We start from the raw sequence: 27858 nt of genomic DNA on the forward strand, positions 1-27858 counted from the left end.
TAAACTATCGACATATATAAGTCCTGTTTAATGTAAAGATTTTTGAGTAAAATGCGGTGAAAAGATTTAGATAGACCAGTGACCAAATCACAATGACAAACTGTTAATTGATACAAGGCTTCCTGTTTAAAAAAGCGTATTCATGTTTATATAATTAAAAATCGTTTAATTATGTTTTTTTTTCAAAATCTTGATACAACAACAACAACAACAACAACAACACATCGTTTATTCACTCAAACATGCATACAACATGTAATATGAGGAAAATGTCAAAATATTTAACGAGGCATTTATACAAATTGAGATCAGAATATAATTACTAAACAATATCAACATATCTATTACATATTATTAAATTATATGCATATTTTGCTTAGGAAACATTTTTTTTTTTTTTTTTTTTTATCTTATTAAGAAAATGCAAACCTGAATTTTACAACATTTAAATACTGCTTGAACAGAATGTAAGATATTTATTACTAGGAGAATGTAGCTACATGTACTAGCTTCACAATGTCACACATCTAATTCTTTCGTCATAATACCATTTACTAAATAAACATTTTTTTCTGTTGTTCAAAATTCTGGAAACAAAGTGATCCATCGGAAGCATTAATCACAACAAAATAACATAAGAATTGCAGACTCGGTTTGATTGAGTCTGTACATGAGGGATAATGAATAAGTGCAACATCCCTCACGAAAAGCATGAAACGTAAACCTTGCCAAGTCATTTATAATATTTTCAGCTTGACAGTTCATTAAGATATTAAATTTATGAATATTTTCTTGGTAAATATGTTATTGTTAAATTGTCATAAGCACAGTGTATACCCTCACAAAATGATACTTTGTTTTTATGTAACCTACCATAATTTACATTTACGCTTAAATCTCTCTTCATAATGTAATATTTCAAATGACAAACTATCGCATAGTTAAAAATAGGTAAAAATAGTATAATATTAAAGAATATAAATGACAATTGCCAAGTGAAGTGGGTAACAAAAGTTCGGTATTTGCATGACTCAGATGGTTTTGTGAAAATATTCATGGACAAAAACTATTGGTTAGAAGATATTTTATATGTTAAGAAAGGGATATGTCATTTTTTAGAGCCGTTGTATATTGTCTTAATTTAAAAACGGGTAGTAATAACAATATACATAGAATTAAACGTATATGTAAAATATGGAAAAATTAATGTTTTAGAAGATGATCTCCACTTTTTTGTTTATGTGCCTATGTTAATGGACTTTACAAAATGCAATAGTCATATAAAATTTTGGCGTACATCGAATATACACAGCGTTTTCTACTATTGTCATGTAAAATGGAAAATTATAAATACAATTTTTAGCTCGTTACCTATTTTTGCAGTAATATGAGAAAAAAATGTTGTCAATATAAATGTAACATATGTTGTACGTGTATAACATATCCGCACTGTTTAACTGTATGATATTTATGCATATATTTACCATATAATTCTTTCCCTTTGCGGGACTTAACCTGATGTATTCAAAATGCTTTCAAAGTCAAAAATATGACTTACCAGAATTCCCCTCAAGAAACCTGGACTGCTTTTCATGGAGAGTCCTAAGTCTTAAGTCGGCCCCTGTCTTCTCGTATTACGACCGTTTTATCCCTATATTTTTGGTGGTTAAATGTGTCCCTTACAAAGCTCGATCCCAGAACTTTGTTGGGAAGGATAAACAACCCTTCTAGGTGTGTATGCAGCTGAAATTGTTGTTATGACTCGGCTTTTTCTCGGCTGTTCATGGGTTTTTTTCACCATTAGACGATCTGCTAAGCCTTAAGTTACTTGCCTACGACAACATCGACCCCGCGGCATTGTTAGTTACATCAGTGTTGTACCGAGTTTGAATGATATTAGCGAAAAAGTGCACGTTTTTGTGTTTTTTATAACGATCAATCTACTGGCCAATCGATTTGATACTGGATTCGGACAATATCTTAACATTTATGAAAACAACCTAGATGAAATATTTCTCAAAAAGATAAATTTTAATTAATTATAAATATTTTAAAGTTAATATATTTTATGAGTTTTTTTTTTTGGCTTTTCATTTTTTTTTCAATGACAGGGGCACGGGAGAGAAACAATAAATCTGTGACACCTGGTATGTTATGAAAATGACTTATATTGTAATGTAAACTTCAGGGTTGCAGTAAACACAGTTTTAGTGTCCTACGGTAAGTGTTATGCGGACTGTTATTCATGAGGACTTTAAAAATAGATTGCAATGCCGCCACTGTTGGGGTGTTCTGGTTGGCAAGCATGTCGCAGTCACCTGTCCGTCGAGTAATGGTCCCGTGTACAAAAACTACAGGACCTTCTTTTTCATTCTTTCATGGCTTTTATTGACGCCGATCATAAATGTCTTTGGATTGATGTCGGCTCTTATAGCTCCAAAAAGAAGACCTGTTTTTCCAATGTATCAAAACCGAAGAAATCTCCGACAGTTTCAACAACATACCTGTGTTTAATTTTATTATTTAAGATAAGCCTTGACGCTCATGCTCAATATTACATAGCTGGAGACAACAATCTGACTAAAATAACGCTCCGCTTTAAAATCTGACCGAGACCAAATAGAAGTCATTGGTGGTGACCTTTCACACAGCCAATCATCGGCGAGCTTTCATACTTTTGAAAGCGATACGGTTTGTAATTTTAACCCTGGGAAAACCAATACTGAGTAGGTAATCTTCACGATTTCTAGAACAAGCATGGCGTTGTCCATATAGCTAATAAGTTAACTGGCAAAACAATCTTGCCCCTTACAAATTGACTCTATTATTTCAAGTTAATTTGTTAAAAATTACTTCAAACCATTTTCTTTCTCACAAAAATCAACAATTTGTTTAACCTCCACTGATAACGGTATTTTGATACTTCTTATCATGCCTATCTTACCGATTTAATTGCATGGCTAAAAATAACTTCTAAAAGAAGGCGACACATATACGGTCGTCATCAGATCTACAGGAAAGAAATAAATGGATCTGAATTTGAGTTAGATTGCTGGAGACAATAAACCAAATTTTCAAAATATTTTATAACATCTAGACCAGTGTTTCTGGGGTCAACCAGAGTTCGCTTAATCCGTTTCCAAGTTTTTAACTACAGAACTTCCAGTCAGACACATACATATACATAAGAAAATGAATTTTTCATTGGCAGTAGCTATTTTTGTAGGTAAGCAATGATACCTTAGAGGACTAGTGCTGCCATCGAATTGTGTTTTGGTGTCTGAGTAACATTATGGAGTCATCATAACTTCTTCGGTTGTTGATTTCCAGGCCTCTTAAATAATAAACACGAATTCTCTTGTTTTTGTAATACAATATATGATACGATCCTTATCCATTTAAAATGCAGAAAATATAGTATTGTGTACTGAACAATTGCGTACTTAAACGCCACTTCAAAATGAGAAAATAGACTAAAATAGATTAACATAGAAGTAGTTATATTTGTTTTTGTGCGTCAGCATTACGTCTGTTCTGACACTGACATTTAAGAAAAGTGATTTTTTTTCTTTGATGTTACAAAACCAGCATTTGGCAACTTTCTGGTCCTTCCCATCATATACAAAGGACCTGAAACACAAATGGAAGGATACACCTATTGGAAGAAAATAGAATAGCAGATAACAAACACTCCGCAAAATTATTAATGTAAACTAGCAAGGGACTATTGAAGCACTTAATGTTTTCATGTCGTGTTGAAGTCAGATAAAATGATGTTATTTCAAAGATATAAAATAAAAAAAGTGCATTAATTGCTTCTGTTTACTGATTGAAATGATCCTACAAACCAATTAAAGAGGCTGAGAGGAGAGTGCTACATTTTTGACATGTGTTTTATGATTTATTTTGACCATATGTCAATGGAAATGAAACTTGATTTTGACTGTCAAGTATCTTTATAATTCATAATATTACCGATACACATGTTAAATAATTAGAAATAAATATAAATTTTAAGCAAGAGGTTATGGTCGCTGATTTAGAGTGACATTCTCTCAGCGTACCGCAATGGAGTTTTAGGTTGTAAGGAAGCAATCAACCTCTAGCTAACAGAGGGTGTGTATGTATTATCTACTCAGGTGCTCATCCGAGCCTGAAACGATGCACCGAGGAGCTTTTAGGAGAGGAGTGAGGAATTTCATAAAGTTAAAGACAAAACACACAAAAAAGTAAATATCTGCCATAATTATTGTTTTCTTTTAGACTATGTTGTTTTTGAATCTGCTTGTTGGATCTTCTATCCAACTCTTTTGTCAACAGGCTCATGTTAATTATGAGTAATCGGCGGTGTATTCCGAATGACACAATGTGTGAGATTTTCTGAAATGTTGTTTAAGATAAAGTAGTCCGTCTCTAGCCTCTTATGGATAATGTTTCATTTTGGTAGTGGCGCACAGTTACCTAGTGGCCTATATCTTGTATATATAAATTACAGTGTTCGCAGCGTAACCTAATTTCGTATAGTAACTTATAAATATCATCTGTAATGTATATAACCTATTTAATTATTTAATTTCAGTTATTTGTGCATTTTTCGTGATGGATGTAAGTGTAAAAGTATGTGTCATTATCACTTACATTTGCACTTTACATTATAATTTGTGTAGGCTACCGTTTTGCATGTATATTTTAGTATTTGTTATACCTTTTGAAATTTGAAGACGAAATAGCAAATATTTTAAAATTGTTAAATGTGGACCTATTATTAAGATCGTGATGTAAGGCATAGTTTAATATAATCGTCCGAACAAAGACAGCAGCATTTTCATATTATTGTTATAGGAAACGTTCTGAAATTTGATTCAGTCAAAGCAGTCTGAGGAACAAATTTTTTCTCAATATAAAGAAAAGAATGGTTGTTTCCTAACCTGACCCACGTGGGTCAGGTTAGAGCATTAAGATTTCAAGATAGTTATAACACGTGAAAGTAACTGTCAAATAAGCGACTTGGACTTGTTTCAATCTTACAATATCCACAATATCTGTTTTTTAACTTCCAGGGTTTGTTATTGTCAAATGACTTCTTTTTTAAACTACTCGTTGATTCTGTCTGTGACTTCATTTCGTTCAACATATGGAGATTTATTTACGTTTCAAACTCACATGATATAGTATTTACACGGAAAATAAAACATGCTGGGGACTTTTAAAAACTTCATTCTAGCTTGATTTGAGTTAATATGAGTTAACATGATAGATTTGATATTTTGTTATTCATTTGCCTTGGTTTCCCTTTAACATGAAATTCTGTTGAAAAAAATTCAGCATTAATTTACAGATAAAGGAACAGAAGGACTTTTTTCATATTTTCTTTTTCGACAGACTGTTTAAAATGAGTTGAACCAAGTTCAGTTAGGACTGGAGATAACATTTTTTTCGTCCAACGTAAACATATCCGTGTTGGTAGATTAATAGTGTGGCGAATGACAAAAAAAATAAGTCAAGACTTGTTAGTGAGAACAAATGGTTTATCACATAAAATATGTCATAGTAAAATGTAATAAATATTCTTATGAGGAAATAAATACCCTTTCTGACATACATAAATCTTTATACATAGTTCGTGAAGAAACGGACAAAATCTTTACTAAAACAATTGCGGAAATAATATAATTAATGTATTTGTGAGGGAAAGACATAAAATCATCAAAACATATTGTAAAAAAGCAACGTTATAATAGTGTATCTTTAGTTTTGGCTAACATAAGTTTAAGTAATATGAATTCATTCATCATTTCAGCAAGTGCACTCATAACATAAATTATAAGAATCAATTATTCAAACAACTGTATTACATAAGAAAAAACATCATACTAATCTATTACAGTAATATGAACAATTGATCGTTTTGTAAAGTTCACGGAAATATTAAACGCCTTGTTATTTCATTGTTTAACAGAAAAAAAAACAAATTACAACATTATAAGAAAAGTCAACATTCGCATAAATTTATTTAGTTGCATATACAATGAAATCATTGATAATAGTAGAAAAAATATCGAGGTAACAAAATATTTTTCATTTATGAAGCAAAATTAAGGATTAGAAAAATAATTTGGATTTCATAAAAGAGCAAAATTTTGTATCTTCTTACGCTGCTTTTTCGCAATAATGTCCAGTAAAATTGAATGGACAAGAACATAACTGGTGTCCATCATTTAACACAATGCAACTGCCACCATTTTTGCATTTTAATGTACAACGTTTCTCACAGAAAAGGCCTGTGTAATTTGGCTTGCAAAGACACTGAAATAAGCCATACGCCATAGATTCTCGGTCACAATGTCCATGATAACACTGGAACCCTGGCACGCAGACGTCAGGCTTTACGCTTTTGTCGATCTCTGCGTGTGAGTGGAATTCGGAAAATTTTACATGTTTTGGTGAAGCGGTATTCGCAAACCAATTCTTCCTTGCTGTCTTTATGGCGTTTGGTGTTTCGTAAACATTTGCTGAGCCGAGTAAAACGCTTCCAATGGCTTTCAACATTGATGATGATCCTACTTTTGGGGACGGTTTAGATTGGTTTTGTGCAAGAGAGTCGCATCTTGCCCCAAAGTATCCTTCGTTGCATTTACAATAAAGTATAGATCCTTTTCTAGCACATGTCCCATGAGTTCCGCAGTCATACGGACATTTCAGTTTATCACATAAGGTTCCTTCATATCCTGTGAAACATTCACAAACTATTCTATATTTTTTCAGTTCGCTTTCTTTACAAAACCCATTAACGCAGCCAACCGCTTTGCACAGTTTAGTGTTATCAAAAACAACATGTCTCTTGGCTCGAAGTTTTCTTGTAGCGATATTCACATTGTAGCTTTTATCAAGTCTTTTAGTTCCTTGGACAAACATACAGGTCATCGCCATTATCAGAGCTATTTGCAGCTGTTTTAAAAACTCCATATTTCATTTATTTGTAGTTTCTAAGAGAAGTTAGCAAAAGTTTCTCCTACCAGCGTTTCTTTCCTTTTTCTGTATGTGCAGTTTCGCATCTATTTTAGCATCAATTATATTAACTATTCTTGTAGATCAATTGTAATTAATTAACTCATACAAGTTAATGTTATTTTCGACTTAATTCAATCACTATTTATTTCTTTATAACAATTGTCGTCTGCTTTGGATATTTATCCAATTTGCCTTGTATTTCCGCGATCTGATCTCAGATGCAGTTTAAAAGCTGATGAAGACACGAAACTTCATTCGACTTATTATATAGTCATACACCTGTCATAGTTATTGTCGACGAATTACTCTTGTTAATTATTATGACGTTATTACGGGAAAATACGATGTAAACATGAGTTATCATATGAACTACTCGAACCGCCTCGTAGCTTGTTAATGAGATGTATCTGTCAGTTGGCTGATACGCTATGTATCACCTCCCACAACACAATAGGGAAGTGAAGCTGTAGCAAAGATCATAATCGCTTAGTAAGTGACAAACGTTTACAGTTTGCAATATTTCTGATTTAAGATTTTGAGATAATTTTGTTTAATATTCTATTTACCGTTGTACTCAGATTTTCATTTCCTCACGTTTTTTGATGAATTACTGACTTCATATTGATAAATTGTTAAACGACCACAATAAAAATTATTTAACAAAAATATTTCACTTTTTATTGACGTGTGGCTTTTCTATATAATATCCTATTTATTTCATGAGTGATTCGTAATAAAGCACAATACAGAGACTTTTAAAAATGAAATATAAATCTATATGAGTAAACAAGGATTTTTAAAAAATGAATTGTCTTTTCTAAACAGGGAATTGATTTAATTAAGACTAATGAGGCGATTTTTGTCTATTGTCCGTTTTTATGTTCGCTAGGACTTGGCAAAAATATATAGTCAAATTTCCACATTCCTAAGACATTGTCTGATTGCTTTATTGCTTTAATTTTTCTTTTTCTTTTTTCCTTTTTGTCCTTTTTTATTGTTTAAAAGATGATGACGGTTAATGTAAAAAAATCAATAATAAAAGACAAATACACATAATATTTTTTCTTATTCCAGCTGTCTTGCAAGATCAACTTTATACCAAACAGTCATAAAATTGCTTGTATTATAAATATCCTCAGTATTAAAGTAAGCATTAAAACAGCAAAATTACATAAAAATTGCAGACTCGGTTTGATTGAGTCTGTACATGAGGGATAATGAAAAGGTGCAATATCCCTCACGCCCTGCGCAGCCTCAATGCTCACCACTTAAAAGTGCTGGACTAAATGATATCGAAGGACCAGAAAATATAACAGACATAGAACGGTCATAGAACGCAACTGCATAAACAAACATCAAGATATACAGGACTACTAGAATGGCACCAAGTGGACACATGACAGGCACGGGGTAAAAAGGGAGGAAGAGTGGAGTGGGAGAGTGAATACAAAACAACAGAATTGAGATAATTGACAATAAGAAATTTACAAGATATAATGCAAATGATCAGAAATATAAAAAAGGCAACGGGTGTGCAAGAAAAGAAGAGAAAGAAAGGCAATACCAAGACAAGGTATCCAGCGAAACATCTAAGGACGCCATAATACAAAGATATAGCATGTTTTAACATGACAAAACATGCGTAAAGTAATCCGGACGGTAGTATAGTATTTAACAATATTTTGGATCTCAGACAAGTTAAAGATGTACGAATGTTTACGAAATTCTTCTTTAAACCTTCTTTAAAACGAGACAGTGAAAATTGATCTTACCTTTAAAAAGTGAAGACCGGAAACTTAAAGCCTTCCAATAAAACAGTTGAACATTTTATAGGCTTGGCTTTACTAAAATAGAGAAAAACAGAATCCCTAAAGAAAGCCCAACACGGCAATATTGAAAATGTTGCAGGCTCGGTTTGAGTCTGTTCATGGATGGTACTGGAAAGTGCAAGTTACCGTCCACGCCCCCTAGCACCGGCTTAAGCAGAATTCAACATTTAAACACGAAATGGTGAAATTATTAATTTAGAAACATCCACAGACGTGTTAATACGGCGGTTATGATGGAACCTTCGCTGTGACACGCTAGTGCCACACCATTTAAAGCGGCGTATGGTCCCCAAGTAAAAGAATGCGTGTGTCCTAAACGAGAATACAATGGGTGGAACTAAATAAAATGAAATTTTGAAAGGAGATCTGAGGTTATAAAGCTCATGTTCGTGTTAGGCACTAGTTATGCAAGCTAAAACCAACTCCTGACTTAGCAGACTTCAGCATTTAAAATTTAGAATAAAGGAGAATCTGCGGCTGTAATTCGTTCTTGCCGTTAAAAGACGGGCATTGTCCCCAGTAAAAGAATGAGTATTCTATTAAAAAAAGGAACTGAATAAAATGGAGTTTTGAGAGGGATTCGTAGGTTTTGAAGCCCTCGTATCTTAGAAAATTTTAAAAATGTTATATGCAGGAATATTCAATATTATTCAAAAACATTTACATACATGTTTAAAAAAATAGTGAGTATTGGCAGTAAGAAAAAAGGCAGATATTCTCATATGGTGGCGACATTGTAAAAAGAAAATAAATTAAAATATGACGTAAATTAATAACCCATATGGACCCGAAAAGGCAAGAAGAAGAGGGAAATAAAACCAATGCAGTAACTTGCATTGATGTTTGCTCTAATTTGAAAGAATAAACATGTTCTTAGTTACTTTTCTTGATTTTATATTTAAAAAATGCACCCAAACTTGCAATTGGTCCATAATGCAGATAATGCAGGCAGGGCTAAATATATCCTTGTAAAAGTTTTAACTCTGATTCTCATACTATAAAAAAGTGTTTGACAAATTGCTTCATAACTTTCAGAACATTATGATAAAGCTATCTTCAACAAAAGCTATGACTAAGTATGTAGATCAACTTATGCTTCGTAAATTTGAACATTATGTAACTTCCAATATAGCGTCGACATCGATTTATATTTTATCATGTCTATGTTTACAGTCAAACTATTAATCAGTTATTTAATGAGTTAAACACCAGTGAAAGGCAATAAGACATAAAACTATTTTCAGCAACACTAATAAAAATAGCACGTACACTTAGGCGATGTCAATGTGCAATCTTTCGATTTGATGCGTTCCTATTGGCTCTGTATATTTTATCACTTCGTGAGTCAGTCAACATTTCAGAAGTGCTTAGCTATTTGATTGGACACACATAGGCAGACAAGAGGCGTACAGGCTTCACTTAAGCTGTCACCACTCAATAATAATTTCAAAATTTATGCGAACATATTTAAGCCTATACACGTGAGGACTGATCATAAGAAAATGGAAATAAGCTTCAATAAATGCAATATTACATGACAGTGATCGGTTGCGACACTAGATATATTCCAAAAATGTTTTGTTTTTGTTTTGTTCGTTGGGCTTTTTTAAAGAAGAGTGTTATTTTCAGCATCTTATTCAGAATTTGCTAATATACCTTTTACGATAGTGTAGTTGATTCAAGTGCACGAAGGCATTTCCTTCGGACCTGCAAAAATGTTTTAAGCACATTAAACTGCTGTTTCTTTATAAAGTGAAATGAAATTATTCGGTTGCAAGTCAATTATTGCTTTAGATAATGTCTTGAAACATTATTCATTTCACTCTTCTCGACCTGAATATCTTTAATAGATTTGTCCGTACTTTAATCCGAGCAAAGCCGTTTATTATTTTGAAGGGACATTTTCATAATAAGTACTGTATAAATGGCGAACAGTGCATCCATAATCACACGACACGGACAATAGGCTATGCGTTAACTAACTAAAACATGCAAAAAGGCAATTATTCTTATACTTTGCAAACTATTTTAAGTAAATATAAATAAGGTTTCGGTTCAGCAATAGGTTTTTTTAAGAATTATGATTGATTTAAATGTCTCCTTAATTTTTTTTACAAAAATATACAATAATTCTAAATTTATTTTGCTACATACAAAGTTAAAAAAACGTAATGAGAGTCCCAACGAAAATAAATATAAATACAAGAGACTCGGATCTTTCAGGTTTTCGTTTCTAACCTTACGAATTTTCAACATACTATACCCTCGTCTATACAAGGGCCATAACATTATCAGTAGAAAATAAAATGTTGATTTTTATTCTGTAAAGATATGCCAATAGTTATAATAACTGCTTAAGAATATGATTCATTTAAAAACGAACAAAAAAGAGATACCATCCATGTTGTACAAACCTAGGACAATAAATATATGTATGACTGTCCTTTAAGCGCAGGTTCTTGTTGACACTTGTCTTTTTACACCTGCCATATTCTTAATGTCTGACAGATTTATTTGGTATCTTTCAAAACAGGACACGAACAAAATCGATAAACTAACATTTTTACCTAGAAATATTTTGATTGTATTTGGGTTCTGAATACCACCCACGGAAAATATAAATGTCGCTTGAAGGAAAAACAGAAAGAAATGGACAAAAAAAAGCCTGAGCACGGAATCAAAATGTATGGGACAGAATTTATGCAAGAATTTGATATTTAGTTTGGATAACAATTTGAATAACAAATTTATTTTAATACAACCAGGTAATATCGGAAACTGCCGACAGCTTACAAGGCTTGCATAGACATTAATTCCACTTAAAAAAGAAGACTGCACTTCATATCGTTAACGAAAAGGGTAAAGAATCATAAAAACAATAAGAAATGTAGGAAATAGAAAATCCCAGTTAAGTCATAAATTACTGACTATTTTCCGTTGTAGAAAAACAACGAAACATACTATGAAATAGATATATCCTGATATCATTTATTACGAAATAATCATTATTTTTATGGCAATAAAAAGGTTTATCACTGCAACTGACACGGAATCCTTCTTTTGCAGGCTTATAAACGAAACCGAAGATGTTTCAACATCTTTCGTAATATAAAGTGTGATATACATTCCAATATAACTTTGTACCCACTAAAATGTCAGACAACCCAATATAGCTTTGTACCCATTAAGGTGACAGGCATTTCAACATAATTTGGTACCCATTTAGACGATCTAACATTCAAATAAAGCTCTGTGACCATTCGGATGAGAAACATTTTCAATATAGCTTTGTACAACTGAATATTGTGCAGATAAGCCGAATATTTTACTATTTCCATATTTTCACGCCGCATCGGGCGACATTTACTACTTGATGGAAGTGTTCTATGTTTTCTTTAAAAGATCATGTATCGAGTGAACCTATAAAACGCATAAAAACAAATTCCTTCTTTAATTTTAAATACCACAAGCTTAATCATGTATGATACAATGTTAATTAAATCAGTGTGTAGAGTGCAGGACTTTCGTTTAACCTTTGGCATATTCCCCCTAGTGATGACACTGTTACGTACGTTTCAATACTCCAACACTGTCATTTACACTTCCTCATTATATAGTGCAAATTAAAATGAATTTTACCATCTTGTTGTTATACATTGAAAGCACTTGACACTCGAAAAAGACCTATCAGCTCTGTAGTTAAAAGGAAAACAGTCAAATGGTTGATGGAATCGTTTTAAACAAGTATTCGTTTAGGCATATGCATGTTCAAAATCGCAGTTATAATTGAGCTTTTTATTCATCGTTTGCTTAATTCATCTGTGCAAATGGTCAGTTTTCTATTTTGTCTGTCCGAAGATATATATTTATTTTAATTGATGTGAATATGCCATTATTTACATGCACCGTTTAGCTTATAACAATACTTTATTGACCCTTTCCACCCCTAAATATCTCGGTATGTCCATCTTTAAGCCATTCATCATTCTGACAGACTGGATAACAAACTGAGCATCAAGCATTGGACAAATTGATAAATTGAGTTGCCGCCGTTAGGCTTTGAGCATATAAGTAAGTAGTACCCCCATTTAGTTAAAAAAAAACACATGTCCTCGCCAAAATATAATTATTATTTGAGAAAGGACTTAATATAAGCATGACTGGCATAAGGATTGACATGCAAGGTTAAATAACATTCATCTTTTTTGATACATATACCCCATAACCTGACGTTGTCAAATGATTAAATTTTGACATTATGATTGTAATTTGTAAAACGTATGTTTCTGGTTGTTCTGACTGTATACTGCAGCTTGAAACTGATAATAAATAATAACCTTGTCCATTCTTTTATTTTGCAATCATGTAATGGCATACTGATCTCCTTATATATACATAGCAATATGGAAAACTGAACTTCTACAAGACTGGAACGAAGAGCATTGTAAATGGCTTTATTAACAGGGCTCGCAATTCCCTACAGCATAGCTTTTTATTTGAGTACAACAGGAACATGAATAGTTCCCTACATAAAATAACAGCTATTTCTCTCAAATGTCAAAATATCGTAAATTTATTTATATCCATACCACTGAATTAATAAAACATTAATTTGAAATACCCATCATTTTGTGTTTCCTAATAAAATTTGCTATTTAGACGAAACATACATCTCTTCGTAAATGCGTGTTTTATCATGTACCAAAACATTCCATATAAATTTCAAAAAAATACTATTGACCTTTACGTTTTTTGTTGTTGTTGTTGTTGTTGTTGATTTGGAGTTGTTTGGGTTTTTTTTGTATTTTTGTTGTCGTTGTTTGTTGATGTTTTTCATATTAGTACGGTCGTTTCTCAAACGAATTTTAGAATAGTGCTTCCGCTATTGGATATTATCGACTAAAGGTCAATTATATCTCAGGAATGCTTATATTTTTATTTCTAAAAAGCTTTGTATTATTTATTTTTTTCTTCATTATAGTGTCCAAAATAGCTGCCTGTAACATCTTTTTCTTATGTTGCATTTTGATAAATAGCACCATAATAGTGATTTAGACAGTATTTTGTATGGAAGTAAAAAAAATACTACTTTGTTTACATTTTGCTACTTTTATGACATATAATTTCACATTCAGATCATTTTTTTTTTGGGGGGGGGGGGTGCATCTAACATGCTCGAAGACCATTATTCAAACGTTTAGCCACTGTCTGTCTATTTTAAAATGACAAATGTATTCGTTCCTGAGGCATAATGTGCCTTTCCTTTAACATAATAGAATACTCCCTTAATTATATGTTTATGTTCCATTGCTGCGTCTTAGCGTGGTACCAAGTACGTGCCACTCGCTTTCACAAAATTAACGAGCATACACTTTGGAAACTAGCTACGTTTGTATGTGTCTCAATATTGTATAAACAATTATTTGTCGATAACAGATAGTTCAATACAGCTATATGTCCTTTTAAAATTTATTGCGTCCATTCCTTATTTTGTCACAAAAGTGAAATGACTTCAACAACTACAAAGATAGCTACACTGTTTACTATTGCCCGAAATGTACTACTGTCCGAAATGTACCAGTGTTCATATGACGTTTTCTTATGAATGGAAGTACGCTATTTTGACATTTTGTGAGATTTTGTGTTTAACTATGCATGATAAAAACATTCATAATTATTTTGTATTCATATCGCATTATTTTGTATGAAAGGATGTATAAAACAATGTCCATACAAAACAGAAATCTTCATTGAATAAATTTCTCTTCAATTTTCTGAAAATAGCAAAATGACAATGTACGTGTTGAGAAGCCTACATATTTTATGCTTTTACGCGTTTTCTATGAATAAAATAACACTTATAATAATTGCGTCATTAATGTTGGAAAACATACCGATAAATAAAGAGTACTATCAGTGAGCCATAACAAATATCGTTCATATTTTGATAACACTAAACGATTTGACTAATAAAATATAACAGTACAACAGAACTTAATAAATTTCCCTTAGACTCTACGATAACCATGTATTTCCTTGATGAACTTGGCAATAAATATATCGGTTTGTAAATAACGTCTGAAACAATTATACCGCCAAATGTGATAAGGCAACTTTAAAAATAAATACAAAAATAAAAATGATAGATGAATGCAACGACTCGTTTTAGTTGTTATTTTACTTCTAGAGTTATGCATAGTGGAAATATTTTGATATGTATTATTTCCAGTTGACCTATTTCATTATGACTGGTAGAATGGTAGAAATTGGTTTGTTCCTTGATATTTATATCATTAACAAATCACTGACGATGTAAACATAGTATTTCCACATATGATGATTGAATAGATTATGCTCGTTAATTAAATCTAGTTTGTTTCTTCCTCTCCTTTATGTTCTGTCAACACGTCTTGGCCAACAAGGAAGGATGGGTTGTATGAAACAATATCCCTATAAGTGACAGATCTGATGAAACCACAAAAAATGTCGGTCAGTCCGAGGTAGTGTCAATAAGTTCACGTGTTTAATAGTCTCGATCAGTACCATGCCATAAAAAAACAAATATGTCGGTAATTGCTTTTATAGGTGTCCCCGCTCGCACCTGGGATAATGCAAGGTAGAGGTTTATCTGAGGTTCTCTTCAACCTCCTTCCATATGACAGTGACAGTGTTGATGTTAATGAAGACCCAACCTAAATACGTGTAAATCATTTTCTATCACGTGTTGTAAGTATAGACAATCCTTTGATGTTAGAAACATCAATATTGTAAAGGTTGTTTACAACATGTCAATTTTATCTTATAAAATAGCACGTATATAGCCTTCGTTGTTTCCTCCATGTTGATGCCCTGATGGTTGAAACGAAGAAACCTTTATGTTGGCACCTTTGCGTTTTAACATGAGAATCGATTGATTCTTTAAAGTCAGAAATGAATAAATATCTACTTCTTTAGAACGGTCAAACATGAGTTTTATAACGTTTAAATAATGGTTTTAGAGCAAGTTTGATGCTTATTACCTGAAGAAAATAGGGCTAAATGTAAAACAATATGTCATAAAAGTAACAAAATGTAACCAAAATAGTATTTTGACTTCCATTTGACTTCCATACAGAATACTAAAACACTATAAGTAAATGTATCAATTGCCAAAAAAAGAATACAGTTCAAATAAATAGACAACTAACCCTCTAAGGTAAAGTAGCATAAGGGGAAAATCATTTACATGTTTTATTTCAAAGATGTATTTATATATATATTAATATGAATTGAAGTTCACGTTTTAAACCAATATTAAAAGCTTATTTATTTTCGTCTACACGTGCTTATTGTTCTCAAATGCATTTTACAGTCATTAGCAATAGCAATATTTTTGTCATTATTGTTAACACACGTTGTCCTATACACTAAATAACTTGATATTACCGGTATTCCAATATATCTACAAATAAAACTTAAAATGCATTAATTTTAATCAAAAAAATAACTAATTCATGACCGAGTGTCTTTTCATCTTTTTCCCAAATTAATTTATCATTTCACGTTTTCACATTTAGATGTTCTAAAACGTTTTAAAACGTTTGTCAAAAGTAATTTTGAAGCATGATTTTTTAACATTCCTACCATATTTCACGCAAAACTTGTAATAATTTCAAAGTGTCACAAAAAAGGATTTTTACATTGCTCGAGGCGTCAAACCAAACACATAATTTTATATAATACTTCCAAATCATCACGAAAAGCCTTTTCTACAAGCCACATATTTCTCATGCATGTTCTTTCGTGACCATAACTGTTTCCGGCACACCCATTCTCTCACCGTTCTTCGTATACCGTTCTCATTAGTAAAAGAACATTTTACAAAATTCATTTCTGTTATACCATTTGCTCATTCTTTATATTTCTTTGCTTTATTACTGAAACATCAAACAGTTTTTAGTAATCACAGCTCGACAATATCCATGCATTTTAAATTAGCAATGGTACTTTCATTGCAATATTCATTTAAAATATAACACTCCTTGTCTTAATTTAAGTGAAAGAAGAATAGATATTCCGAATTGTTTTTTCCATTATCATAGTTTTTGTTTATTTCTGTGCTTCTTATTTTATATTTTATACGTCATTCATTAAGTACGCATGTCAGGTGCAGCTAAAACGACCGAATACTTAAAATACCTAAAAGTCAGCTATTTCGAGTTATTATTATCAAAACCACACATTCTTGTCCAAATGTGTTTTATATACACAGCTGTAGGAGTAATATATACGACATTTGCTCTAACTTTAGTAAGAAGTAACTAAATTGAAAAAGGTTAACATGCATGGCATTGTTTATTGTATTTAATACAAATTTACAAAGCTATTGTTGTATATACAAAGACAGGGAAAGGTATGAGTTTCGATTTTGTGCTTTAAAAAATGGCACGACACTCGATTCCTGCTAAGACGACATTATCGCAATTCGGTATAATTCGAGATCATTTCTGTAAGAAGTATGGAGTTATCCATTAATTAATACTGTACTCAGTTTGTTTGTTTGTTTTTGTTGATTTTTTTTTTCAATTTAAAAGTAAGATAGTATCTTATGATATGCAAAAGTGTAAAACACTGGTAACATAATTTATTACGTCCGAAACAGACAAAAGCAAAACCAACAAAAATCATATTCGAAATACTGCAATTTGTGACATACTTACCTTCTTTGAAGGATTGGAATAATATTTTTTTTATCTTTGTACGACGGGATATAGTGGGCACATTATTGGGATAATGTGAGCATATTGATGGGACGTTGTCGGGATATTGTGGTCTTATTGCTTGGATATTGATTGACCATTGTGGGCATATTTATGGGATATTATTGGGATATAACGGGCATATAGCAGGAATGTTGTCAAATCACTGGGATACTTTTAGGAAAATTTTGGTGATATTGTTAGGATTTCACGGGCAAATTGTTGGTATATTTAAGAGATTGCTCTCCCAAAAAAAATTAAAGTTGCCCTTCCTTTAGGTTATATCTATTTCATGGTTCTCGTGTTAATTTTCAATATGATAATTATACGATATAAAAATGTAATGATTTTTATATAATTTCAGCAATCGTCACTTTAAAAATTGCATTTAAAGCACATATATTTTGATGTTAATATCATTTTGAAAGTAATGATTATAAAATGCCAACCGACAAACGCATACTTATTTTAATAAGATGATGGTTTGGAAATTAAATTACATAAAATTTCGTTTATTTATTGCCAATACCTCCAAATAATGCAAATGAATTTGTTAAAAAAATCAAACTTTTACGAAAAATATTTTATGTTTTTTGAACAGTAAAGATATTCAAAATTTTCAATTAAATTTCAATCATTTAAACAGTTGAAATTATAGGCTTATGTACAAACACGAGTTTATTATATTTCATTAGGGTTTTACAGGGCTTTATTTGGGTAGTTAAACAAAATAAATACAAAAAACATATACAAATGTAAATGGCATATGAAAGATGAGCGTTCCTGTCTAATTTGGCAAAGATACATACAAGGTAATAAAAAAGTCAATAGTTTAATGAAGGGTGATTTGTGATCATGATTCAAGGCATATTTTGCCTAAGACGTGAAAAAATTCATTTTGTTGAAAGAGGAAACATGCGTTTTATAATGTTGAAAAAATGGATTTAGAACATGGGAGAAGCTCATCACCTGAAGAAAATAACAAAACGTAAACAAAATTGTATTTTTGTCTTCTATACGAAATACTAAATCACTATAAATATACTACAAAATTTGCCAAAATGCAAAAGATGGTTCAGGTATATGGCAAATGAGTATTTTTTGAAACCGTAATAGAACACTAAACAAAAAAAAGCATTGGGGAAGGAAAAATATGTTGAGGCTTATAGGTCATCTTAGTATTTTCATGCTATATAGTTTCTTCTCAATGATGGCCTTCAAAATAACTCGATACAATGTTGTTTTTTTTTGACAAGTTTTCTTTTTCAGCGAAATAGTAGTATTTCTTTCATGACATACGTTCTTTAAAGGCACATTAATTACAATATTTTTATAAATTCAATTAATTTTCAATTGCACCAGCAACAAATAAAGTAAAATTCATAATAATTCCCCTTAATTATAATTTTACTTCTAGTTAATATCCTTCTTCCATAATTTGTAATCGCATATTGATGAATTGTGGGAAAACAAATAATTATTCGTATCGAAAGCGCAAAAATAAAACAAAAGCATTTATTTACTGCTATATTCTCTTTGAAGGAGTAGACTTAAACATTAGTACATAATCCGACACAAACATTGACTGTTTAGGTCAAAAGTTATCTTTAACCGTTCTTTTAAAAAACAAATATGTTGTTGGTTTGTTTTTTTACTTTTTTGTTTTGTTGTTGTTGGTGTTGTTTTTGTTATTTAAAGACTCCAGTGACTTTTTTACATGATAGGACTTGAAGGAATGTTTTTCGATATTTATGTACCATTTGAATGTAAGTCCCTGCCGTCCCAAACCTTTGCGCAAATTTTCAGATCAAATCGTTTGTTCCCTTTTTTCACGGGGAATTATTTGAGTCGTGAAAATGACCTTATAGTAAATAGCGTTTAAACGCTTTTGCTAAGTATCGCACAAAATACGATTTTCAGATTAATTAGTATACTTCTTAATCTTTCCGTTTTAAGTGTCCTAGTTAATCTATTAAATAAATTCAAAATTTATGTTAAGGCATTTAGGAATAAAACGGAGTTTCTTTAACAACCAATGGAATGCAAGCATTTAAAAATTTAAAATGCTTCAACCCGATTAGAAAATTTTCATTCTATTTCCCGGGCCTTTCGGCCCAAAAAGGGTGGGGGGGGTCAAACCCATAAAAGAAAAGAAAGATGAAAAAGAGATAAACCCTTAAACCCTACACAAATTTCAATTTAAAACATTGAGATTACAACTCCGTGACATTTTTTAACGGGAATTTAAATTTGGGGAAAATTTTGGGTTTAAAAATAAAAAATTAAACGCCCATGCAAAAATGCCCAAATTAAAAAAATTAAAAAAAACAAAGAATTACTTAAATTTCTATGGCTATTTAAAAAACATACAAATTAAATCATGAAAAGAGTATTAAATATTAGAGATTTTGTTATGTTTTTAAAGGCTATTTTCCAAAATACGTACATCCAAAATTTGTTAAATTTTTGGGCTTCATTGATTGGTTGCGTTTTTGGACTTCCCATATGTTTTGGGCCTTAGTCAACTTTCATAATTATTGTTTCGGAAATAACGATGTTTTATTTAATGTAAATGTTCTGAAAGCTCTTAAGCAAAGCAAATCAGCATGTTTTTACATATTGTTTTGTTTTCTCTCGTAAGACTTACAACATTTAATAACTTATTGATTAAAATACCAAAGTTTACTACTTAATTATTGTTAAGAATCATTCATCTGATGGTATTTAAATGTTAATTGCTTTAATTATGATAAATCGCACCAGAAAAAAAAGTCCAGTTTACAAACAAGAAACATCATAATAGCAAATATATGATGTGCAGGTGAAGTGTAAAATATCACACTCTGCAGCAACCTTTCTGTATCAATAGCATTTAAACAATCAATCAAACAAGATTGTAGAAACGGTTTAACTAGCTAAAGGTCGCCTAGACATTCATTTCTACGAAGATGTAAAATAAACATTTATTACCTACATAAGACTTCATTCGTATGCTAAAAATGACAAATCATAAAACACTTCATTTCATATCTAAATCGCATTTATAAAAGGTCATGGCATTTCACTTGGCCAATGACGGGCGACCGGATTGACGTCTTTATTGGAGAATTGAAAAGGCTATGTTTCATAAGGAAGTTATCCGTATACACAAATATGTTGCAACACCTCGGCTGAGTACTTTGTTATAAATTTATAAACAATTCTGTGATTTATAATTATATTTAATGATTATTGAGACATGAAAAAAGAACGCCCGTTAGATACAATATTCAGACACGAAAATATAAGGAAATACCGACACAACAAAAAAAAATACATTTTTGTTTTGTAACATTTTGAAGTATTGATATAAACATATTATTATATACTCTAATCTGCCAATGAACTGTATGTGCATAAGTACAAATTACAAAAATCTGTAATGGTAATCACATAACGCACGTTTTGTTTTTTCAGTATAAATATCAGAAGTCAAACTGAAATCTTCAAGTATATGTTAAAAGTGAATCAATATATGCTTCATATGGAAATTCTAAATAAAATTACAATTAAATGATAAATTGATAACAGAAATTCACGATTCATATGCCAAACATAACGTCAATCGTCTAGACAAATAGATTTTCCATGATCTGAGTAAGACATTGATATCGAATGTGTTTTCTTACAGATGACTGTGATCTTTAAATTGTACCTTTGAGTAAATGTCGAAAGTTATATATTTTTATGTGGATTATTAGGATTAATGCATTTGGAACGTGTATGAGCATTAATTATGCCGATTATATTTATATGTTGCATGTAGTAAGTTGTTGAAGATTGATCATCAACTAAATGTATGATACATATAAATTTCAGATAAATTGCCATTTCAAAAAAGATGTATTGGCTGAAGAAGATTACAAAGTCATAGTTCATGTATTATATAGTTCATATGTAAGTTGTATATGGAAAACAATTAGAGAAAAAGGAATCCATAAAGAGCGTCAAAAAAAGCAAAATTGAAAATATTCCACGCTCGGTTTGATTGATTTTTTGGACGGTATTGAAAAATGCAAGCCCCTAGCACCGGCTTAAGCAGAATTCAACATTTAACACGAAATGGTAAAATTATAAATTAAGAAACATCTGCAGAAAATGATTAACGGCGGTAATCATGGACCCTTCAAAGTGACACGTTAGTGCCAGTGTACGTTTGATGTTATATATTAATCATTACGTCAAAATTTGGGATGCACAAGAAAATAGATCCCTTCACAATGGACATCAACTTTTTTGTGGTTTAGCTATGAATTTAGTATATTTACGTCAGCTCTAAATTAGCATTGTCATAAATAAAACGGCATAATTAGAGATTTTCAGTGCATTTAGTTTTTTAACTATTTCTCCAACAGAGAGACAGCATCGAGAAATTTGGATTTATTACCAAAAAAAGACATATACATACATGTAAAGACAGTTACAATACAATGACACAACACATTTGGCAAAAGAGTTGACCCACAATTTCTCTCAACATTAGCAACGGCAATAAGTTACAAATACATATAAAATGACTATCGAAGTAACAAAACTCACACATATATAGTACTTGGCTTTCAAAAAAATAAAAGATTTTAGGTAAGAAAGAACAATAAAAATAAGTTGGATAATTTTGGATAATTTTGGATAATTTTAGAAATTTGGATGTAATTTTATGAAAAAGTATTACGCGTGCACGACATATTTTACAAAAACTTGTTGCTCACTAAATGCACATTTTTACTGAAAAAAAAACAACAACAAAAAAAACAAACAAAAAAACAACAGTTTTATGAATTATTATTACCTTGAGTCAACTTGACAATTTCAAAATCGTTTTATATTTGTTCTCTTTAGAATAATTCAATAATGCAAGGAAATTATTTATCTTTGTCATGGACACAACAACTTTACAGGTAATTGCTTTTGAAAATGAAATTTACAAGCATGTACTTTTTATATTGAACCAATATAATAAGTAATGTGTCATATATGTATGTCTCTGATGAAATAATTTACTTTGAGAACTTGATAAAGGTCAATTAAAATGCTGTGTCATGGTATATTAGTACCCTGAACAACACGATTAGATAATAAAATGACAAAGTTCAAACACTTGCGAGATGGATTGGCGATATTTTTGTCTTGGTATGTTAAGTTTAATCTAGTAACTGTATTTTTTGTGAATTCAAATGTTAAACAAACAAAAACAATACATATGGAATAGGTTGTTCTTTTATAAATAAATCATGTGTGATTTTAATTATGAAAAAAAATGATATCGTTTAATAAATGATATTGGTCTGAAGGGTGTATCGGCAATTCAAAACCGTTTTGAAGTTTTCATGCATAGTTGTAAATAGTTCTTCACCAAAGAACAAATAGGTTTTCTTGCGTAGAATTATGCCATTTCCTTAATTGGTAATGAATGGTAAAAGATTCTTCAAATAAAATTAGTATTGAGGTTTATTTTAGCATGAAATGAAAATGAAACTTAATAGGCTATAAAGCTGAGAGCTAATGTTTAGTTTATCGGTTTTATTGTATATACGCCTTTTTTTCTTTCATTCTTTCTTTTTTGTTTTTGCATATAGTGACAGAACAATAAGTCATATCAGAATTAGGTTAAAACAAGAGCTGTTACTGAAAAGTGACGTATGCCCTCGAAACTAAACTCTGACATAAAATCCGAAATATATGCCACAATAACGGTAATATACCCCGACAGACAATGATTAATATTATTCCCAAAATTTAACTGAAATTCCATGAAAAGTGCAGGAGAAATAGTCTAAACAAATTAAAAAAAAGATTGTCATCAAGGGCCCATAACTTGAACAAAATCATAGCATAATGCAAACAATTTTGTAAATGTTCTTTACACAAATAAAAAAAATAAAAGAAAGTGATAATTGCATACATGTTTTATAACATCTCCCGGCTAAAGATGTATTTCACCCCAAAATTATGTGAATCGATCATCCAGCAGTTGACATATATTGTGGTCATAATGAAAAATTAAGGCGGGTGATGTCAATAGCAACAAATGAGTGAAAGTCGTTTTATATGAGCCTGCTCATGATATAAAGTGAAATGCACACGAGCTGCGCCATGACAAAACTAACATAGTGCGTTTGCGACCAGCATGGATCCAGACCAGCCTGCGCATCCGCGCAGTCTGATCAGGATCCACGCTGTTCGCTATCAGTTTCTCTAGTTGTAATAGGGTTGGTAAGCGAACAGCATGGATCCTGATCAGACTGCACGGATGCACAGGCTGGTCTGGATTCATGCTGGTCGCAAACGCACTATGTTGGTTTTGTCATGGCGCAGCTCATATTTTGTGTTTCTTTGCATTGCAGTTAACAGTATATAATCGTCCATGCTTGTGTAATGGGATCAATGACCTAGTTACAAATGAACAGAAAGAACATAATAATATCTATATATGAATTTATATGAAGCTGTAAACAATATATAAATAATTACACCCATATATATTCATTCTTTTTGAGTATGCCTTATTTCAAATAATTAAATATATTGCAGTTTAAAATTATATCAGTTATATTTAAACTCACCTTATAAACATTTCGTAACTCGTTTTATGTTTTGCTACTGGTTTTCGTTTTTCAGAATCGTATATTTTAATATTTATAGGCAACTGTCAGAGATTAGGGTATGCATATGCCCGTATAGGGGTGTTCTTTCAAAGATTGTCATTTGAATTGTTTCTAATAAAGAAAGTATCAATCTAATCCAGTTTTCAATTTTAACTTTTGAATTTACACAGTTAAGTTTTGAAGCAACGAACATATCACATATTTATATAAGAAACTGACTTCGTTTTTAGTGCGATCGTCTATATATATATAGATACTAATTTCCAAATATTCTGAATATAAGTTGCCGCGTTACGTCATCTAATCGTCAAACACTACTCAGTCAAAAGATCTAACTTAAAATTGACAGGTAATTTAATTGACGAATATTTCTCATCGTTTGAGAATACAATCTTCGGCAGTCAAACACTCGTAAAATACCGACAGATAAGTCAAAGTAAATTAATTAGAACAGCTAATTTGCATACAAGATTGTCTTTTAATTCTTAAATTTGAATTGATTAATTAAAACATGTAACCTAATGGTTGTAAACTGCTGCTGTATGGGTCCATTTCGTTTATCCTTTACAAAGATTTCTGATATCTTTCATTGCAGAACTGTCAAACAACAGAACATGTTTATGTTCCCTTCAAGTTATATTAGTCTCAAGTTTACAATCTTTCATGCAAGCGCCTTCCCGTTTTTGATATTTTGACAATGCTTGTTTGCATAGAGTGCTGATTGGGGAGCTAGGATGTTGCTTAATATATGTTGTCCACAGCTAGAGTCCTTACAGGTGATTAAGATTTCATGAATTTCTCGAAAGATATCTGTAATTCCGTCTTTGCTAAAACATTTTAATGCAATACAGGGGAACTGATTATAATTGATACAAATAAAATGACACTCTTACTGTTACATTGTATCAGTATTTTAACGTAACTATTTTCGTTGACGAATAATAATTGTTTTATTATAAAGGGAGTTTAGTGTTTTGATATTGACAGTGATACTGGATAATGAATTTTTAACATAAGGAAGGATTTAAATTGTTTGAATGTAATATTCAAATTTATTTTATGCTTTCAAATTCATTGCATTAATTGCGTACTTTAAACACATTTTGTCGCAAAATTTACGTCCATTATTGAATTTCTGTTAGTGAATACACGTGCCATATGTTATTATTAACATACAGTTGTAATATTTCTTCTGTTTACCATAAAAGTCTGCACGAAATTGTTGAAATCTAATTGTTTAACAACATTGACATTTCTATTTATTGCATTGTTAGGTAAACTGACATTTGTCATAAAGTTATTTTATCATTTCTCATATCTGCAATTCTACTGTGAAAGGTCATTTCCCATTAAAAATAAACCTTGGTATGTATACATAATAATATATAAATTTACCCCCCTTAAAAGACATATGAAACTATGAATCAGAGATCTCTTTTTAAAACTTAAACAAACAAAAAATAGTTCATTAAACTTTCTCTTGTCAGATTTTGAGGAAAGACACGTCTAAGAGGAAGTTACCTTTTAATTAAAGACCGTAAATTGTACGAATTCATGAGAATTTTGAAAGCGTATGCTATAAAAAAATTGAGGTATCAAATTAACGTTGGAAAAGATTACGTTACAAAAAGAAAATAAAGGGATTGCAAAAGATGGCGCAACAAAACAAACAGAATGCTTGACTGTCTTGAATTTATTCTTGAAGAAGAAGCAGTTGTTATGCATGAATTGCCTTCGCTGTTTTAATTGGTATAATTTGTGTATGTATGTATGTAAAAAATTGTATTACCGCCGGGCAATGGTCATTATACTGATTTTTTCCATTCTTTGTTTCATGTACATATGCATAATCGAACGATCATTCCTTTTGCAGTATTGTCGATCAGTTCTTTTGATGTCGGTTTTAAAATTGTGCAAACAAAAACGTATCATACTGATATTGTACCGGAAAATTTTCATGTATTTTATTATTATTGTTATTTATTTTTTTCTTCTGCCGAACGCTTCAGGTAAGAAATAGACAAAAACACAGAGTTTTTTATGGTAGGAATAACTTACTTGAAACGTCAAAACAAGTACCAATATGTGACGATGTTTGAAAGTTACAATGATATACTGTTTAAGAAAAGTCTTTGTAACCCATATAAAAGAAATGTAATATTTTTGCATGCGATCTATATTTTAAAGGCACTCTGTCGAGCTTTTTTTAAATGACGGGACTTGTATACCATTTCATGCAGATCTGGACCAATAACTTGTGCAAAGCGGATCATTTTCTAACTCTTTTTTCCAGAATAATTAGCATATTTGAGCCGAGCAATGACAAAACCAACATAATGCGTTTGCGACCAGAGTGGATCCAGACCAGCCTGGCATCCGCGCAGTCTGATCAGAATTCATGCTGTTCGCTTACAAACCCAAACTGACAGCGAACAGCGTGGATCCTGATCAGACTGCGCGGGTCTGGATCCATGCTGGTCGCAAACCCATTATGGTGGTTTTGTCATGGCGCGGCTCAATTTTCTTATTGTCTTTTGCAGATTTTTTTCAATCTAAGTGTGTCACTTGATCTATGTTACTATTCCAAATGTTATGTTTTTAGATTTTTTGGCCTGAGTAAAGCTCCTTTAATATCATAAAACAATGTGTTTCGTTTGTCCACTTATGCACAGGAACTTGAAATTCTATCAAATACTCAATATATACGAAAATATCCATATTGTATAAATAAACACAAGAAATGTTTTATTTATACTATATAGGGGTTATTGTTTTGGATATTATCGTTAGTATTGGTTTTTTGATAGAATTTCAAGTTCCTGTGACTTGTGCAATGAATGGTTGGTTATCCAGTGTAAGTTCTCTGAAACGAAAATTGGTTAGTATTTTAATTTTTCTTACCTTTCTTACCAGCTGAACATTTTTTTGCATAAAAAATGCATTGTCAGAAATGTTCAGTGCTCAGTAAAATGCAAAATTATAAAAAAATTCTGTATGCGTATATGTCCCTAAAATCGCCGACGCATCTTTAATATAACTTAAATAAAACCAAATGAAAACGCTTGAATTATATGGAATGTTTAAATATATGCAAAAAAAGTGAATGAAACATAAATATTGTTGGCTTTAATTCATATTAAAAAAACAAAAATGAAAACATTTACAAGGGATTTATGAATAATATGAACTTTTAATGTGAATTTGATTACGAAAATAGATCCCAGTGTGTAATGCCAAAGGTATATCTTGTTACAAACGTCGTCGAAATTGTTGACGTTAAGTGGACATATTTCATGCCTGTTTGAAATTGCAATAAACAATACGTGAATTTAAAAATATAAAAAAACACTATAGCATGACCAGCGGATACATGGCTTTGTCCAAAAACAAAAGGAAATATTAACTTACCCCATTTATTCATCTTCAACATAAAAAAACTTTACACGGGGATGGAGGGGATACTTAAATATTTGCGAGGTTTTTCTTTAAAATTTTGGGGCTTTGCTCTTAAATGCTTAAACAGTGTTGTAACAACGAAATAGGACAATGTAAATAAGCAAAGAACATTTGATAATTTTACGGAATGCTCAAATCACGTGCTCTGGTTTCACGATGGTCAATCCAATTAAAATTATA

At 31.2% G+C, this 27858-nt stretch overlaps 1 protein-coding gene across 1 annotated transcript; it reads right to left on the reverse strand.

The window, feature by feature from the left end:
• Positions 1-6150: 6150 nt before the first annotated feature.
• On the reverse strand, positions 6151-6930 carry LOC132758141 (delta-like protein 4). The gene has a single exon (XM_060749672.1). The coding sequence runs from the start codon at positions 6928-6930 to the stop codon at positions 6151-6153; it is 780 nt and encodes a 259-aa protein (XP_060605655.1).
• Positions 6931-27858: the final 20928 nt, after the last annotated feature.

The sequence above is a fragment of the Ruditapes philippinarum genome, unplaced genomic scaffold (genome assembly GCF_026571515.1).
Source record: "Ruditapes philippinarum isolate M1 unplaced genomic scaffold, ASM2657151v2 ctg680_1_1_1_1, whole genome shotgun sequence".
NCBI lineage: Eukaryota > Metazoa > Mollusca > Bivalvia > Venerida > Veneridae > Ruditapes > Ruditapes philippinarum.

Excerpts from the sequence above, each read along its gene's own strand:
- LOC132758141 (XM_060749672.1), bottom strand. The coding sequence starts at position 6,930 with ATGGCGATGACCTGTATGTTTGTCCAAGGAACTAAAAGACTTGATAAA.